Consider the following 15,887-nt stretch of genomic DNA (forward strand, 5'->3'; position numbering starts at 1 on the left):
GCTAATTATCCCATGCAAAATGAAGTTGCTTCAACAGGAAGGAATTAGGACAACAAATTAATCTGGAATAAAGAGTCGCTGCTGCCTAAGCAAGTGATCTGTTTGTTTGCACAGAGAATAAAAGGAGCCTTCTCAAGGCCAGCTTGGACAGGGCTTGGAGCAACCTGGGCTAGTGAGAGGTGTCCTTGCCCATGGCCAGCCCAAACCATCCCCTGATTCTCTAATTCTTCCACAGGTCTCTTGGAGGAAAAAAAGTAGTCCTAATTTTAAAAATATTTCCAACCTCCATGCCTGTTACAGTAGACACCAGGATTTTCTGCATGACCAATATGCCAAAACCCAAGCCATACTCAGGTGTTTTGACTGCCACCATCAAAAGTGCAGTTGCCACAAAAACACAGAGGTACCACATAAGCAACCACAGCACAGTGGGTTTGAAAGCTGTGGCTGATGCTTTCGGCCAGGAGAGCTCAGATTTGGGGCAGGCACACACCCTCCTGCAGCCCAAAGGAGGGTTTCCCTCCATGGAGACACAGCCCTCAAACCTGCAGGACATGGGGCTGTGGAGGTGCACTATTTGAATGCCCTGGCATAGAATCACAGCATGGTTTGGGGTGGAAGGGAGCTTAAAGCTCATCTCATTCCAACCCCTAGCCATGGTAAGGAATACCTTCCACCATCCCAGGCTGCTCCAAGCCCTGTCCAGCCTGGCCTTGAGCATTTCCAGGGATGGAGCAGGCACAGCTGCTCTGGGCAACCTGTGCCAGGGTCTCACCACCCTCATGGGCAAAAATTTCTTTCAAATATGCTGTCTAACCCACCCTCTGCTAGTGGGAAGCCATTCCCCTTGTCCAGTCCCTCCATCCCTTGTCCCAAGTCCTTCTCCAGCTCTCCTGGAGCCCCTCTTCAGACCATAGAAGAGGCTCTGAGCTCTCCCTGGAGCCTTTTCTTCTCCAGGTGAGCAACCCCAGCTCTCTCAGCCTGGCTCCAGAGCAGAGAGGCTCCAGCCCACAGAGCTTCTTTATTGCTTCTTCTGGAATTACTCCAAGTCCTTGTTGTGCTGAGGACCCCAGCCTTGGACACAGCACACCCAACCATCACCTCCTCCCTGCACAAACCCAGCAATCCCCTTCCCAGAGGGGCAGCCCCCACCTTGCTGTACTACAACACCTCATGCTGCAGAAAAAACCCACGTAAGGCAACGTGGAGCAGCTGTGGAAAGCAGCACCACTCTCATGGGGAGTTCTAGGACCATGGTGGGAGCCTGGAAATGACATGAAAAACCTCCTAAAGGGGTTAGACAGACAAAAGAATGAATGAGCTGCCTCTGCACTAGTGTGTGGGCAGATGTATGTGACTGTGACAATGTCCATGGATCCCACAACTTGTTTCCCATGAGCTCTGGCCACACACAGAAGTTTCAAGTGCTGACAGGTACCACTGCTGACAGTCCAGCCACGTGAGCTGCATCAGAGAAAAAGGGTTTCCAGAGCATTTGGGAGTTTAATGAGAAACGAGCACTCGTGATGCAAGCCACTCTACCCACTTACAGAAACTGGAGACATCAGGAAGAACAGGATTGCACCAGCCTCTAGCGATATCCAGGACCAGCTGCTCCAGAGGAAGATGCGAGAAATCATCCTGGACAGCTCAGGAATCACTTGCTTATCACTAAATCTCTTCCTAAGCCCTTCAGATAGTGATTAAGCACAATGGTGCATACCCTATATATTAAATATTAATCCTCCCTAATGTGGCTGCTGATGTTCTGGTTATCCGATTCGGATAACCACACACCCCATTCCTTTTCCACCCCAAACCACGTAAACATGACAGTACAAAACCCAGCAGTATTCTGTGATCCAGCCAGAGCCTCCTTGGGCTCTGAGCCTTGAAGGAAACCAGCTGGATCCCACTGAAACCAGGGAGGAAAGAGTTAAGAGCAGGAGATGAATCAGCCCCTGCTCTAAATGCGGACATTTCACATTTCCTACCTCTCTGCTCAAGTGTCTCTTCCTGTCCACAGGCTTTGGGGATGCTTACAGACCTGGTCGCCTTCAAATGACTTCCACCACAAGGGGAAAGCCCGGGGATTTGTTTTATTTCCATAGGAAAATGAGATTTGTGAATGAACTCAGAGAGCAGCCGGGCCAGGGATGACCGACCTCCTGCCCGTGTCACACCAGGAGGGGAGGACCAGGCAGCAGCTGGTGCCACTCCTGACCCCATGGCAGCACTACAGGTGCTCTGCTCCACAGAAAATATCCCCCACACCATGCTCCCCAGTGTTTTGAGGCATCACACAGACCACAACAGTGACACTGGCTCAGCCAAGCACAGCAGAGGTCGCACAGCCTCTGGATTGGGATCCACCACCCTGCTGGAAACACAGAGGCTTGGAGCAGAACAGATGTAGGCTGGCAGCAGGAGGAGACAGGGAGAGGGAGAATTCAAGCTGCTCCTCCACGGGGATATTGATGTTGGACATGGAGCAGTGTCACGGAGCAGCACAGAGATGCAGTTATTAGTGAGGGATGTTTCAAGAAGGCAGGGCTGTGTCTCCTTAGTCTGGGAACAACACAGCAGCACCAGCAGCCTGGAAATGGGAAATATCTATTCCAGCACCCCCCAGGATCCTCCACTGCTTTCACAGAATCCCAGAGTCATTTAGGTTGGAAAAGACTTCCAAGATCATCACCTCACAAGTCCAAGCTGTGACCAATCCCCACCTTGCCACCAGAGCAGAGCACTGAGTGCCACATTCCTTCAACACCTCCAGGGACGATGACTCCACCACCTTCAGCCAGCTGTAACCAACCAGTTGCTTTAACCAACTGCTTTAATAAAGATCAGGCAAAAACCCTGGAGCTTCCCACAGGCACTCCCCCAAGAAACTCTCCAACAGGGATGAAAAGAAACACATGGAATGAGAAGGTGGCAGTGCCCACTTTCTGCCCAGCACAAAAACTGAGTCTCTGTCTCCCCAGCACCCCCAGGGCCTAGGGGAGCTGTGGTCCCTGTTCCCCAAAAAGCATCCTGGCTCTTCACCCAGCCACAGCAGAAGCCATCAGAGAGCTGGCAGTGCCATGATCATCCCTGTGATCCCATTTCTCCCCCCAGAGCTCCACACCAAGCCTGTTTCCCAATTTCTCTGGCAATAACAGCGTGAGTTTGCATCTGATGCTTGACAGACACAGACAAATCCTCTCTGCAAACCTGGCTGCAGCCCCCACCCCTGAGCACATCCTTCCCCTCCCTGCCACTGGCTGCTGCAGCAACAGGAATTAAAATAAAGATGAAAAACTCCTGTTGGGGCCGCAGTTTTATTTCCTGTCGTTTCTAGAACTCCTTGTACAGGAGGAAGAAATCCTTAAATATTTCCAAGCATCCTGCATGCTCACAGCAAGCTCCCCCCAGCCACGAGCAGGCAGAGAAGGGATGACTAATTTTTTTTTAGCATAAGACGCTGGGAGAGCGTCCTGTGAACAAGCTCAGTAAATTCCTGAGGCTCCCGGCAAGGACTCCACCACTCCTTGCGAAACTTCCCAGCTGGAACCGAAAAGGCAGAAACCATCGTTTTCTCTCCCTCGACAAACAGAGTTTGGGATTCCTTTCGCGACAGTATTTGGATTTTTAATGTCAGTCCATATTTAGCAGGAGAGGAAAAAAAGCCTCCCTTCCTTCCTGTCACATTTTCCACCCTCGATGACATCCAAGATCAGAAACAAGCAAGTGCTGGCCGAGGAGGGAGGATGCAGCTAGCCGAGCGTGGGAGAGCTTGGAGAGGGGCAGCACTGACATTCCCGTTTGGGATTCCCGTTTGGGATGCGAGGAGGGGACACACCCTTTGAGGAGCAGAAAGAGCCAGGGAGAAGGGGACAGAGCTCTGAAGGAAGGACAGAACCCTCAGACCCCACAGCAAAGATGGTGTCCCTTCCAGTGCTACAGCCTGGAGCATCTCTGAGAGGGATGGCCCAGGGGGCAGCCAGGACACAAGCCCCCAAGCTGGAATATCGGTCCCAAAAGAAGCTTTTGGCCACTGGCATGGCCTGGATTTGCCAAGGGGGACATGGTCTGACCGTGGGTCAGGAGTAGAAGCCCCAGAGTCCTGAGTGGAGGTGTCCAGGGAGCCTGGCCATCCTGCAGCAGGGTGGTGGTGGGTGGTGGCAGGAGATGGTGGCCATGGTGGCCCTGCCCTGCAGATGTTTTTTGGGTCTTGGATGGGTGTCCTCAGCTTGGACTTCCGTACCCAACCCCGTGGGTCACTGCAGACCCACAGGTGCAAGTTCACAGAATCATGGAATGGTTTGGGTGGGAAGGGACCTTAAAGCTCATCTTGTTCCATCCCCTGCCGCGGGCAGGGACACCTTCCACTAGCTCAGGTTGCTCAGAGCCCCATCCAACCTGGCATTAAACACTTCCAGGGATCCAGTGGCAGCCACAGCTTCTCTGAGCAACCTGTGCCAGGGCCTCACCACTTGCCTAGGGAAGAATTTCTTCCTAATATCTAATCTAACCATACTCTCTTTCAGTGTGCAGCTATTCCCTCTTATCCTGTCACCCCAGACTCTTGTAAAAAGTCTCTCTCCATTTTTCTTGCGGGCTCCCTTCGACTACTGAGAGGCCCCCATTAGGTGTCCCCGGACCCCTCTCTCCTCCAGGCTGGACAATCCCAATTCTCCCAGCCTTTCCTCGCCGGAGAGGTGCTGCATCCCTCCCATCAACTTGGTGGCCTCGTCTGGACTCGCTCCAAGGCAGCAAACCCAAGAGCCCCAGCCCGCGATCACTCGTAGAAATCACCATTCTCCCTGCCAGATACACCCCCAAAAATACAGACGCTAACCCCCCACTTCAGCGTGGGCAGGGTGGGGGCGACCCACCTCCACGGACGCGCGTGGGTCGCGCCCCCCGCCCCTTCCGCCACCCCCGGGCCCCCACAACAACCCGGTGCGCCCCCCCGGCGCTCCCCGCGACCCCGTCCCCGCTCACCTGCGCCCGCCGCTCCCTCGCCGCCTCCCGCCCGAACGGCTCCGCTGCGAGGCCGCCTCGGCCGCCCGTCACCATGGACGGCGCCGCGCGGGGAGGGCGCGGGGTGGGGGGGGCCGGGGGAGAAGGGGAGGGGGATATGAGGGAAGGGGAAGGGGTGCGGGAAGCCCCCGCCGCCCCTCGGGGCTCTCCCGGCGCTCAGCGGCGCCGCCGCCGCCGCCCGCCCGCTGCCGCCGCCATCGCGCGGCTCCGGGCCGGGGGCGTGGCCGGGGCGTGGCCATGGGCGTGGCCAGGCGGGCCCCGGGCGCGGGGTGGTGCCGCCCCCTGGTGGCGCGGAGGCGGCGCTGCGCCTTCGCCCCCGCTCCTCCGCTCTTCAGCTCCCGATTCCGCTTCCCAAAATTCCGGAGTGGGAAATTAATTAACTATTGACTGTTCATTAGGGAATTAATGACAAAGGAAAAGCTTTGGTGGGATACTACGGGAATGACGGAGAGAGACTCTTAGGAAGGAGGTGCGGAGACAGAACAAGGAGTAACGTGTACGAGTTGAAACAGGAGGAATTTATATTATTTATATTGGATATTATTATATCCACTAATATTGCTGTGACCGCGGCGAGAACAGGAACAGGTTGCCCAGAGAATTTGTGGTTGCCCCAAGGCTGCAAATTTTTAAACCCAGGTGGGATAAGGCCTTGAGCAACCTGGTCTAATGGGGGTTGTCTGTACCCATGGCACTCAGCTTGGGATGATTAAAGTCACTTCCAAACCTTTAACATTCTGCGATTCTATGATTATGATTGTACCATTCTGCGATTCTATGATTATGATTGTACAATTCTGCAACTCTGTGAACACGAATTACTGAGTGGCTTTTTTTTCATGTGGTAAATTTTATCATTATACTGATCTCTTCTTAATTATAGAAACAACCCAGAAATATGATCGATTTTTATGACTTAGAATGAGAAAAGCTGGATTCAATTAATTATAATCACAGAATGGTTTGGGTGGGAAGGGACCTTAAAGACCATCTCGTTCCACACCCTACCATGGGCCGGGACAACTTTCCGCTATCCCAGGTTGCTCCAAGCCCCATCACCTGTGGCCTTGGACACTTCCAGGGATGAGGATTTTCTGGATAAACTGTGCCACTGCTCACATGAAGGACCATATTCCAGCTCCCAGAATCACAGAAAACTGAGGTTCAAAGGGACGTCTGGAGATCATCCAGTCCAACCCCCTGTCAAGGCAGTGTCACCTGGAGCAGGTGACACAGGAATGTGTCCAGGTGGGTTTGGAAGGTCTCCAGAGAGGGAGACTCCATGGCCTGCCCGGGCAGTTATTCCAGTGCTCTGCTACCCAAAACATAAAGAAGTTCTTTGTCACATTGAGGTGAAGCTACCTGGGGCTCTGCCCCCAGGTAACAAACAACAGGATGAAGGGAAAATTGTTTCATGGAAGGTTTAGATTGGATTGTAGGGAAAATTTCTTTTTGGAAGGGGTTTTCAAGCACTGGAAAAAGCTGTCCAGGCCAGTGATGGTCAGCATCCCTGGAGAGATTTAGAAGCCATTTGGATGTGGCATTTGGGGATATGTGTTAATAATGGCCTTGGCAGTGCTGGGGGAATGGTTAGAATGGAATGGAATGGAATGGAATGGAATGGAATGGAATGGAATGGAATGGAATGGAATAGAATAGAATAGAATAGAATAGAATAGAATAGAATAGAATAGAATAGAATAGAATAGAATGGAAGAGAATGGAATCATCCATCTTCATTTTAATTTTGTTTTGTCAGTGGAGCAGCTTTGGGGTGTGAAACTTCTCCCGTTCCCCTAGTTTTCAGACATCTTTGTATTATTCCTTGTCCAGTCGCTGGGCATCACGGGAAAGAGTCTGGCACCATCCTGTGACCTTTGCTTGGAGATGTTTTTATGGATTGGTGAGATGGCTTTGGAGTCTCCTCTTCTCCGGACTCAGCAGGCCCTGCTGCCACAGTGTCCCCTGGCAGAGGGGGACAGTGTCCCCAGGCTGGCCACGCTCCGGGATCTCCGCTCCCGCTGTCCCGAGGGACTGGGAACCTGTCCATGCTCCTGTTGTGGGTTTGGGGTCCCAAATTGGGCAACTCCCTGGAGCAGTTCTGTGTCAGCAAAAGCAGACACACAGGACTTTTTCCGTCTTCATCTTCTGTTTATTGTTACCTGATCAAAACTTCAGCACGCTGTCTGCACCAGACCTTGCATGCTGGAAAACAGCACAAAAATGGCCAACAACCTCGTCTAATCAAAAGCTGCCCAATTAAGAAGTGACACCTAAATTATTTTCCTTTCTAACCCAATAACTGACCCCTAAAGACCCGCAATGTGGATTTTTCTACCCCATTACAAGATACCACCTAAACCCAAGAAGGAAGAGGAAGAAGAGAGGAGAGGAATTCGAGACAACACCCTATATCCTCCATCTTGAACCCATCTATAACACACTAAAAATCCTAACACCTAAATTCCTCACCCATGTGACATACTAAATTACCCTCTACAATCTACTTCACACTTTGGTGGTTTCTAGTTTACCTTGAGGCTTTGGAAGTTTTCTCCACGAATGAGGGTCACAGTCAGAGCTCCCCTGGGGGTCAGAACCCCTCAGGGCAGACAAGGGCAGTCCCCTGACGTGTCCCCACGCCCTGTCAATCACGGTGACGGGCGTGCGCCGCAGCCAATCAGCGGCGGCCGCGACGCGAGGGGGCGGGGCCGTGGCGGCGGCGGGCGCGCGGCGGCGGCGGGCGCAGGTGAGGGGCCCTGAGGGGCCGTGAGGGCGGCGGGGGGGGATGGCGGGACCGCACCGGCCCCCACGGCCGCCACAGCCCCGGCAGCCACCCCCGGCCGCCCTGACAGGGGGATCTGCGAGCGGAGAACCTCCCGGAGATCCCCCGGGGGTTGAAGGTCGCGCTGAGGGCGGCGGGGCCCTCCTGGTGTGGGCGCGCCTGCGGGCCGCTGTTCCCTGTGGAAGGAGCTCTGTGCCTTCCCCTTTGGTTTTTACATTGCTTATGCGGGATTCCAGCCATGGCCCCTGGCGCTTGTCTTGGCCGTGTCGCCTGTTTTTCCTTTGTCGTGACGCCCAACCCGCCGGGTGAATCCAAACAAGCAGAGTGGGAATAAACACGGCGTTTATGGTGGGAAGGAGCGAGGTGTGTGTGGAAGTGAAGCTGAGCGTTGAACTTAAAGCCGAGCGAACTTTGTGCGCGTGGTTTCCGACAGGATTTCCCGTCTCATCATGGCAGTGTTTGTGCCAGGGCACTGAGGCTCGCCAGCAGCCTCTGCTCACCCGAGGTCTCTGTCCCCCTGCAGGTGCTGAGCCACGATGGGTTTGGCTGAGGACAAAGTGTACACCCACATTACGAGAAACCTCAAGAAATTCAGCACTATCCGAGTGGCGTCGCTGGCCGATTCCCTGACCTGCCTGGTCGATTCTGACAGAGTAATTTCCTATTTTCCTGAGCTCTGCCAGGCTCCTTCCCCCATGGCAGCATAGAGTTATCTTACCTCTAAGCCAGACCCTCTCTTAGATACCCTGTGTGTTTTTCCTAGGATGAACTCCTTGCCCGGGAGGAGATGCGGGGCAACCAGGCAGCTGTCTTTAGATTCTATCAGCACTTGAGGTGCCGGAAGGGCTGGGTGCAGGATCTCATCCAGGCACTTCACCAGAATAACGCAGGGCACTTGGCTGATGAGCTGCAGGAAGTCTATGATACCTGGCAACCTCGACCTCGTATGTAGCCTCATCCTTCCTGGGTGTGCCCCGTGGGCTGCTGGAGGTGGGGACATGACATCTCTGTCCCTGCTTCAGCTTCCGAGGGTGCTGGAGGTGTGTGTGACTGTCCCAGGGATGTCCTTCACTGTGTGACATGTCTGAGGATGATTTGAAGGTGCTTGGGTTGGTGGTGGGCTGGGGTTCTCACCTGAGGGAAGATGGAAAGATAACAAAGGGGTGCTGTGGGCTTGGCTGATGTGGGGACAGAGCATGGACACACACACAGGGCTGCCTCAGCCCCGCACTTATCCTCTGCTTCCTCAGTTTTTTCCACAATGATCTGCCTGTCTCTTCCAGGTTCCTCAGCTCCTGCTGCTGCCTCCTCCCTTCCCAGTGATGCCCGTCCCACTGCCTCCTCCATCAGTGCCCAGACACCATCCCAGGGGCCAAATCCTGCCCCTTCGGCTGGGCGGCTACGCCCAGACCTGACCACTGGTGACCATCCACCTGTCCTTCCCAGTGCTGGCACCACCACAAGTACGGAGCTGGAGGCCAGAATGCCGGTGCAGGAATCGGTGAGCAGGGCACATGTTGGATGGGGACACCAAGATCCCTTTGAGACCTTTTCATTGGGTTTTGGGAACCTGTGGTAGGGCCAGGCTCCTTTAGGGCCACCCCGAGCAGCTGCTTGCTGCTGATCTCTGCTGCATCTGGTAATTTACTGCTGATATATGGCCCTGTAACTGCTCCCTCTCATGTCTCCCTCCATGGGAGCAGTGCAGGCTCTGCTTTGCCACCAATCCAGGCTTCTCTCCACAACCCCAGACCCTTGGGTGGGTCCCAAAGAGAGACCCCAGACCCCATTCATAACCAGCCTTGCAGGGGTCACTGCTCAGGCTTTAGAACACCGCTGTGAACCCCCTCAATCCCAGTGATTTAACACAACCCATTTCCTTCCAGCTCCCCAAAAAACTCCCGGAGCAAGAGAATCCCCGGCCGGTTCCACCTGAGAGCAAAGTCCACAGCGGAGTGAGCGGCGGGCACAGTGGAGAGGGGAATCTCTCGCACCCCTCCGGGACCGTGCCGGTGTCAGAGGGGACATCAGGGGTGGCCGTGCCACCGGCCGTGTCCCCAGAGCAGGGCCGGGACTGGCTGAGCCGCCGGCCGGTGTGTGTGGACAACGGATTTTTTGGGAATGCAAACCACCTGCACCGCGGCACGCCGGGCCTGGCCCTGGGCAGGTCTGTTCCATCGAGGGATGCAGGTGCCACTCAGAGCCCTGGGCAGGCCAGGAATGAGCCCGAAGAGAGCTCGGATATCTTCACAGAGTCACCACCAAGGCTGGAGGGAGCCACTCGTGGTGTGGGGCAGCAGCCCCCAAACTCGGTGCCAAAAAAGCAGCCTGTGCCAAGCTCTGGGCATGGTGAGCCCACGGGCAGCTTCGTGGATGTGCGCAGCCCCCTCCTCATACAGGAGCAGTTTGATGTGGAGAAGAAGCGGGTTGGGATGCTGCAAGAACACCCAGGGAGTGGAGGTGGGTTTCCCTCCTGGCAGAACCTGGCAGCCACTAGGGAGCAGGAGGTGCTGCTGAGAGCCCCTCACTGCAAGAAACTGGGATGCTGGAACACATCCAGAGATGGGAATGGGACTGGGAGGGCTCTAGAGCATAAGTCTGATGAGGAGCAGCTCTGAGAGCTCATTCTGGAGAAAAGGAGGTTCGGGGGAGACCTTCTCACTCTCTACAACTCCCTGAAAGGAGGGTGGAGAGCAGCTCTGAGAGCTCATTCTGGAGAAAAGGAGGTTCGGGGGAGACCTTCTCACTCTCTACAACTCCCTGAAAGGAGGGTGGAGCAGGGTGGGGATTGGGCTCTGCTCCCAGCTAACAATCAACAGGATGAAAGGAAAATTGTTTTGCGGGAGGTTTAGATTGGATAGTAGGGAAAATTTCTTTTTGAAGAGGTTGTCAAGCACTGGAAAAAACCGTCCAGGCCAGTGATGGTCAGCATCCCTGGAGAGATTCAGAAGACATTTGGATGTGGCATTTGGGGATATGGGTTAATGATGGCTTTGGCAGTGCTGGGGAAATGGTTAGAATAGAAATTGAATAGAATATTTAATTTGGAAGGAACCCAGAACAATCATTTCATCCATCTGCATTTTAATTTTGTTTTGTCAGTAGAGCAGCTTTAGGGTGTTAAACTTCTCCCCTTCCCCTAGTTTTCAGAGCTCTTTGTATCCTGAATGTGGGGGAATTTTAGCATCTCCTACCTGTGGGCATCATAGAATCAGGATAAAGCCCTGACCTCCACTCCAGGGTCTTGGAGTGGGGAAAAAAGACATCCAGCCCTCCCAGCCCTTTCCCCTCTGCCATGTGGGGTCAGCACCTCCTGGCTGGGTGGCCATGGAGTTTCAGGAGCCTTAAAAGCCTCTGATTGCCTTGGTGCTCTCCAGCCCTGCAGCCCACCCTGCATGAGTTACCTGCAGCTGCAGGGAAAGCTCAGGTGCCGCAGCAGAGCCAGAGTCAGGGCACTGGGTCCTGCTCCCTGTGCCACCCCCTCAGCTTGGGGACTGTCCTGTCGCAGTTTGCCCGAGGAAGAGCAAATCTCACCTTTTAGGCCCCCTGGTTAACACAAAATGCTTTATTTTCTCCCTGACAGGTGCTTCAATGGAAAGAACTACCCTGGGTGCTACCCCTGTGCCCAGAGACACTTTCCCATCCCGTGACACCTCGGTGAAGTCTCTTACGCAAGAGAAGAAGCTGCCCATTGGGAATGCAGCCAGCAGCACCCCCTCTGTGCCAACGAAGGAGAAAGTAAGTGACCTTTTCTCTTGCCACTTGGATTTCGTTCATGTCCTTGTGCACTCCCTGTGATTAGGAGACTTTCTGTTGCAGTGTCACACTGTGAGCTGGTGATGAGTTTATTCCAGGATTTTTTTTCCCCTCTGCTGTGTTCACATTACCATCCACACGCTGTATGGTGGAGCATGGGAGAAGAGAGCTAAACTCTGTTGGGCTTTGACTCCTTATTTCCCCACCTTACCTTGCCAGTCAGTTTTCTTGCTTCCAGGTGCTGTTTTCCACTGCTCTCCTCATTGCTTGGCTCCCCTTCCTTCCTGCATGCCTCTCTCCTTCACCTCCCTGTTACCTGTGACCCAACGTTAGTGCAGATGTGGGACTGTGTTGAAGTGGGTTTGTGTGGGACCTGTGTGCCCAAAACCAGGCCATTGGATGCTTCCTTTGACACCCAGCCCCTCTCCTTGTTTCCTAAAGGTGCTCCCGGCCTCAGCAAACCCTGTCCTGGGCACAGCTGTGGTAGGCAGTTCCGAAGGCATGGCTGGGAGATCAGCTTCCCGGGGGAGCTCTGCCACGAGCATCTGGGCACCTCACAGTGATGAGGAGAGGGAAGAGGAGCTCAACAAGCCAGGCGTCCTCATGTCCATGCCTCGGGGCAGCCCAGAGGTGGCTGGCAAATGCCCGAGCTCTCAGGAGCCCGGCAACCCCTGTTCCACCCTCTCCGGTAGCCTTGGCTTCAGCAGTGACCCAATCCTGGTGAGCAGGGATAGCCTGAGCTCAGGAGCAGCGTTCCACAGAGCCTCCTCAGTTCCTGCAGGCCCCAGAGAAAAGGAGGCATCTGGAGCAAGCAGAGACTCCTGTCCTGCTCCAAGCTGGGGCAGCACCTCCCTGGGCACCCACGAGGTCTGTGTGGATCATCACCCCAGCGTCCAGCTTGGAGCCGGCAACAACGGAGTCAGTCCCCTCGGAAGCTCCGTGAATTCCAGATCTGGCAGTGGCCGTGGCGCTGCCACCAGCTCACCTCAGGCCAGAGTCCCAAAGGGGGACAGCAGTGGCCTGTCCCTGCTCTACATCCTTCCAGCCGTCGGCATCATTTCTGCCGTGGCATTCGCGGTGTACGTCCGGCTGCGGAAATAGTGTGTGGGATGCCACGACGGTGATGCAGCCTGGGGGATTTCTCTGGCAACAGGATTTTGTCCAACGCATTTGAAGCCTGAACAGTAGCAAGGGGCAGTAGGGGCATTGTTATATCTTTTTCTGGGAGGTTCTGCTGGAAGAGGCCTTGGTACATGATGCTGTTGGGTTGGGTCCATTCCCTCCAATTTCCCAACCATCTTCTTTGCTGTAGCCTTCTGTTTTCCTCCACCCCTGGAGGAGAAGATTCTGCTCCAAAATGATCCATTGAGTCAAAAAGGAAAGCAGTCATGCTGATTCTTCATGTCTTGTTTGATCCCAGGAGCCCTCAGGGAAACATGTACTGGTGATCCAAAGGGTGACCTCCAGGTCTCTTTGTGCAGTGCAGCCAGGAGAGGTTGTGCAGGTATCTGATAACAGCAGAGCTGATTTTCTTGGCTCTGCTCGTCTTGGCTTGAAAATGTGTCCAAGGGTGGGTGCAGCAGCCTCCACTGGACGTCTCATGTTCAGTTTGCCTTACTTGGTGTTTCTGGCTCTGCTGCCTCTTCTGGGATTCCTTCCTGTAGTACTGACCCTGGGGATAAACATGAGGGTCAGGAAAGATCTGTGTTGAACCAGCATTATCAAGGATCAGCCTCACTTCACCCCCTCCAGGCAGGGAAGGGGGTTTCTGATTTAAGAGGAATGTTTCAGGTAATGCCAACTTCAAGCAGATTTGGTCCCACAAAAGGTTGTTGGGTGTCTTTGTTTTTTAGGCTGGATTTTTGGAGCTTGCTTGGAAGGGTGGATGGAGTTCTTGCCCCTCCTGATACCTGTTGCTATAGGGTAGGAGTATAGGAGTCTTCTGCACAGGCTGGGACACAAACAGGATCAACTGTGCACTGCAGGGAGGCCATACCAGAGTCTGAGATGCTCTGAGCTGTGGGGGAGATCTTCTAGCACCTTCCAGTATCTAAAGGGCTTGGAGCAAATTGCTCTTGGGGAAGGTGTCCATGCCCATGGCAGAGGGCTGGGATGACATGCTCATTAATGGCCCTTCCAACCCCAGCCATTCTGTGATACTTAAATACAGTGAAGCAGTGAAGAAGCAACAGCCTGGAGTAGTTACATTGCTCCAAGCCCCTTTCAGCTTGGCCTTGGACTCTTCCAGGGATGGGGCAGCCACAGCTGCTCTGGACAACCTATGTCAGTGTTTCACCACCCTCACAGGGAAGAATTTCTTCCTTGTATCCCATCTATCCCTGCCCTCTGACCCTGGGAAGCCATTTCCTTTTGTGCTGTCATTCCAGGTCCTTGTCCAAAGTCCCTCTCCAGCTCTCTTGTAGCCTGTTTAAATACTGGAAGCTGCTGGAAGGTCTTGCCCAAGTGTTCTCCAGTGGAACGCTCCCAACTCTCCCAGCCTGGCTCCAGGCAGAGGGGCTCAGTTCTGTGGCCTCCTCTGGACTCACTCCAGAGGCTCCACATCCTTAGGCTGGACACAGCACTGCAGGGGGAGTTTCACCCGAGCACAGCAGAGGAGCAAAATAATTTCCCTCATCCCCCTGTGTCCAGTAACTTATTCATCCTAAATTCCTGCCATCAGCACAACTTCCCAAAATCCACTCTTCCTGCTGGCAGGGAACTCAGCCCTCTGGGGCCTGGCTGCAGAGTGCAGCCATCTCACCTGGAGCTTGGCCTGTGGTGGGAAAGGTCTCTCAGCCCTTGATGGCTGCTCCACCCTCCCAATGGTTTCCTACTGCCCAAAAATCCAAGAAGTGCCTCCATAAAACTAAGGACAGCCAATAGATGCAAGAGGGAGGTGTTGACTGTGGTCTGTCAGGGCTTCTTTCCAGAAGAGCTTGAGGTGTTCATTCCATGCTCAGTGCCTGCTGCTGAAGGAGAAAGGGACAGTCCTTTAAACACAATCAGCCCCCTCTGTCAGGAGAGGGAATGTGGGGGCTGTTCTTCCCATTAAAAACAAAACAGTTGCCACTCCCTAACAGGAGAGACAGGAAGGGACTTGTCTTCTCCACACTTTCTGTAATTCAGGGCAGATCCACGAGATCCCAAACCAGCTGCATCCATACCAAGGCCATCTTCTCTGATGCTTTACTTGCCTGTGAAATTCTTCCCATGTTTTTCCATATATTTAAGCAACAGCTTGTATGCTTTGCTTTTTCATGTCAGATTGCTCGTGTGAAACAGCTGGTTTGTCACCACCTCGGAGTGGGGAAAGCACACGTTCAAGATTGCTGCTGTGAAGTGCCAGGATTTTCACAGTTGTTATGTAGCACTTTAAAGCCTCATTGGCAGGAGATGGTACAGGAGGGAGCTGTGTCCCAGCACATTTTTTACTAACAGGCTAAAAAGCCTTTTACTAACTATAATAAATTGGTTTGATGCTTCACTCTTGACTTGTTGTGATTTGTGGGACAAAGAGTGTGGGGTTGATGATGCTGTGGTGGAGGCAGTGCTCTGAAGGGCTCTGTTGGAAGTGACACTGAGAAGCCATTGGTGCCAGGAAGAGGTGATGAAGGGACACCTTCCAGATCTCATTTTGGAGCAATCACGGTCTAGAGGATGCCCACCATGGCAGGTCTTCCTGTTGCTGGTAGGATACCCAGGATGAAAATAGGGAAGGTGGATCCTGAGGCAGCAGACAGCTGAGCTGCACAAGTCAGGATGTTGTCACCAAAGAGGAACTGGACTGTTGCAGTATATGTCACAGTTGAGATGGCATGACACAGCTTGCCACCATACAATTTCAGAAGGCTTTAAGCATTTAGCCATACAGAATGGCACACATCATGGCACTTCAGAAGGCTGCAAGCATCTGCCCTTCTTGTTCTTTAGCCCAACCTTTTATACCCCTCATGTTCCTGCGTTGCACCTGTGTGCCCTCTGTTCCCTTTGGTGGTTGGTCAGTACAGCTCAGCACTCCGTGGCTCATTGTCTTCAATGTTCACCTCCTTCTCACAGCTGTACCCACTGTGGATGAGGCTCGGCCACAGCCCCACTCCTAATCACCACAAACTGTGTGCCTACACCTGACTACTTCTGGGAAGAGAAATGCACCAAGCATCTCCAAAGTGTTGCAAACTTGAAGGGTGAAACAGAGCCACAAGGAGCTGTGGCTGGAAGAGAAGGGACTGGATGTAGCCAGGTGGACACAGTGCACAGATGAGTGCTGAGCTTGGTACCCACCCAGGCCAAGATGGTGCTTTATTAATTATCCAGCTTT

At 53.7% G+C, this 15,887-nt stretch overlaps 2 protein-coding genes and 1 long non-coding RNA gene across 6 annotated transcripts in view; 1 reads left to right on the forward strand and 2 right to left on the reverse strand.

Annotated features, from left to right (window-relative positions):
- PTPRA (protein tyrosine phosphatase receptor type A) overlaps positions 1–5,096 on the reverse strand; it is a 119,820-nt gene extending 114,724 nt beyond the window's left edge. For 3 of the 4 annotated variants that reach the window (XM_077782689.1, XM_077782693.1, XM_077782692.1), the window contains exon 1: positions 4,990–5,096. The gene's annotated coding sequence lies outside the window, so the exon portion shown is untranslated. The remainder of the gene's footprint in view (positions 1–4,989) is intronic. The other variant, XM_077782690.1, reaches the window with a different exon arrangement.
- A 1,658-nt stretch (positions 5,097–6,754) lies between these two features.
- Positions 6,755–7,620, reverse strand: LOC144246205 (uncharacterized). The gene is made up of 2 exons (XR_013339866.1): positions 7,563–7,620; positions 6,755–7,233 (listed from the first exon to the last, which is right to left on the reverse strand). It is a non-coding gene; the product is annotated as an uncharacterized LOC144246205 (long non-coding RNA).
- A 114-nt stretch (positions 7,621–7,734) lies between these two features.
- Positions 7,735–15,053, forward strand: MAVS (mitochondrial antiviral signaling protein). Its single transcript, XM_021535766.2, has 7 exons — positions 7,735–7,777; positions 8,337–8,466; positions 8,577–8,757; positions 9,097–9,314; positions 9,700–10,273; positions 11,397–11,551; positions 12,011–15,053. The coding sequence occupies exons 2-7, from the start codon at positions 8,350–8,352 to the stop codon at positions 12,668–12,670; spliced, it is 1,905 nt and encodes a 634-aa protein (XP_021391441.2). The 5' UTR covers positions 7,735–7,777; positions 8,337–8,349; the 3' UTR covers positions 12,671–15,053.
- Positions 15,054–15,887: the final 834 nt, after the last annotated feature.

The sequence above is a fragment of the Lonchura striata genome, chromosome 4 (genome assembly GCF_046129695.1).
Source record: "Lonchura striata isolate bLonStr1 chromosome 4, bLonStr1.mat, whole genome shotgun sequence".
NCBI lineage: Eukaryota > Metazoa > Chordata > Aves > Passeriformes > Estrildidae > Lonchura > Lonchura striata.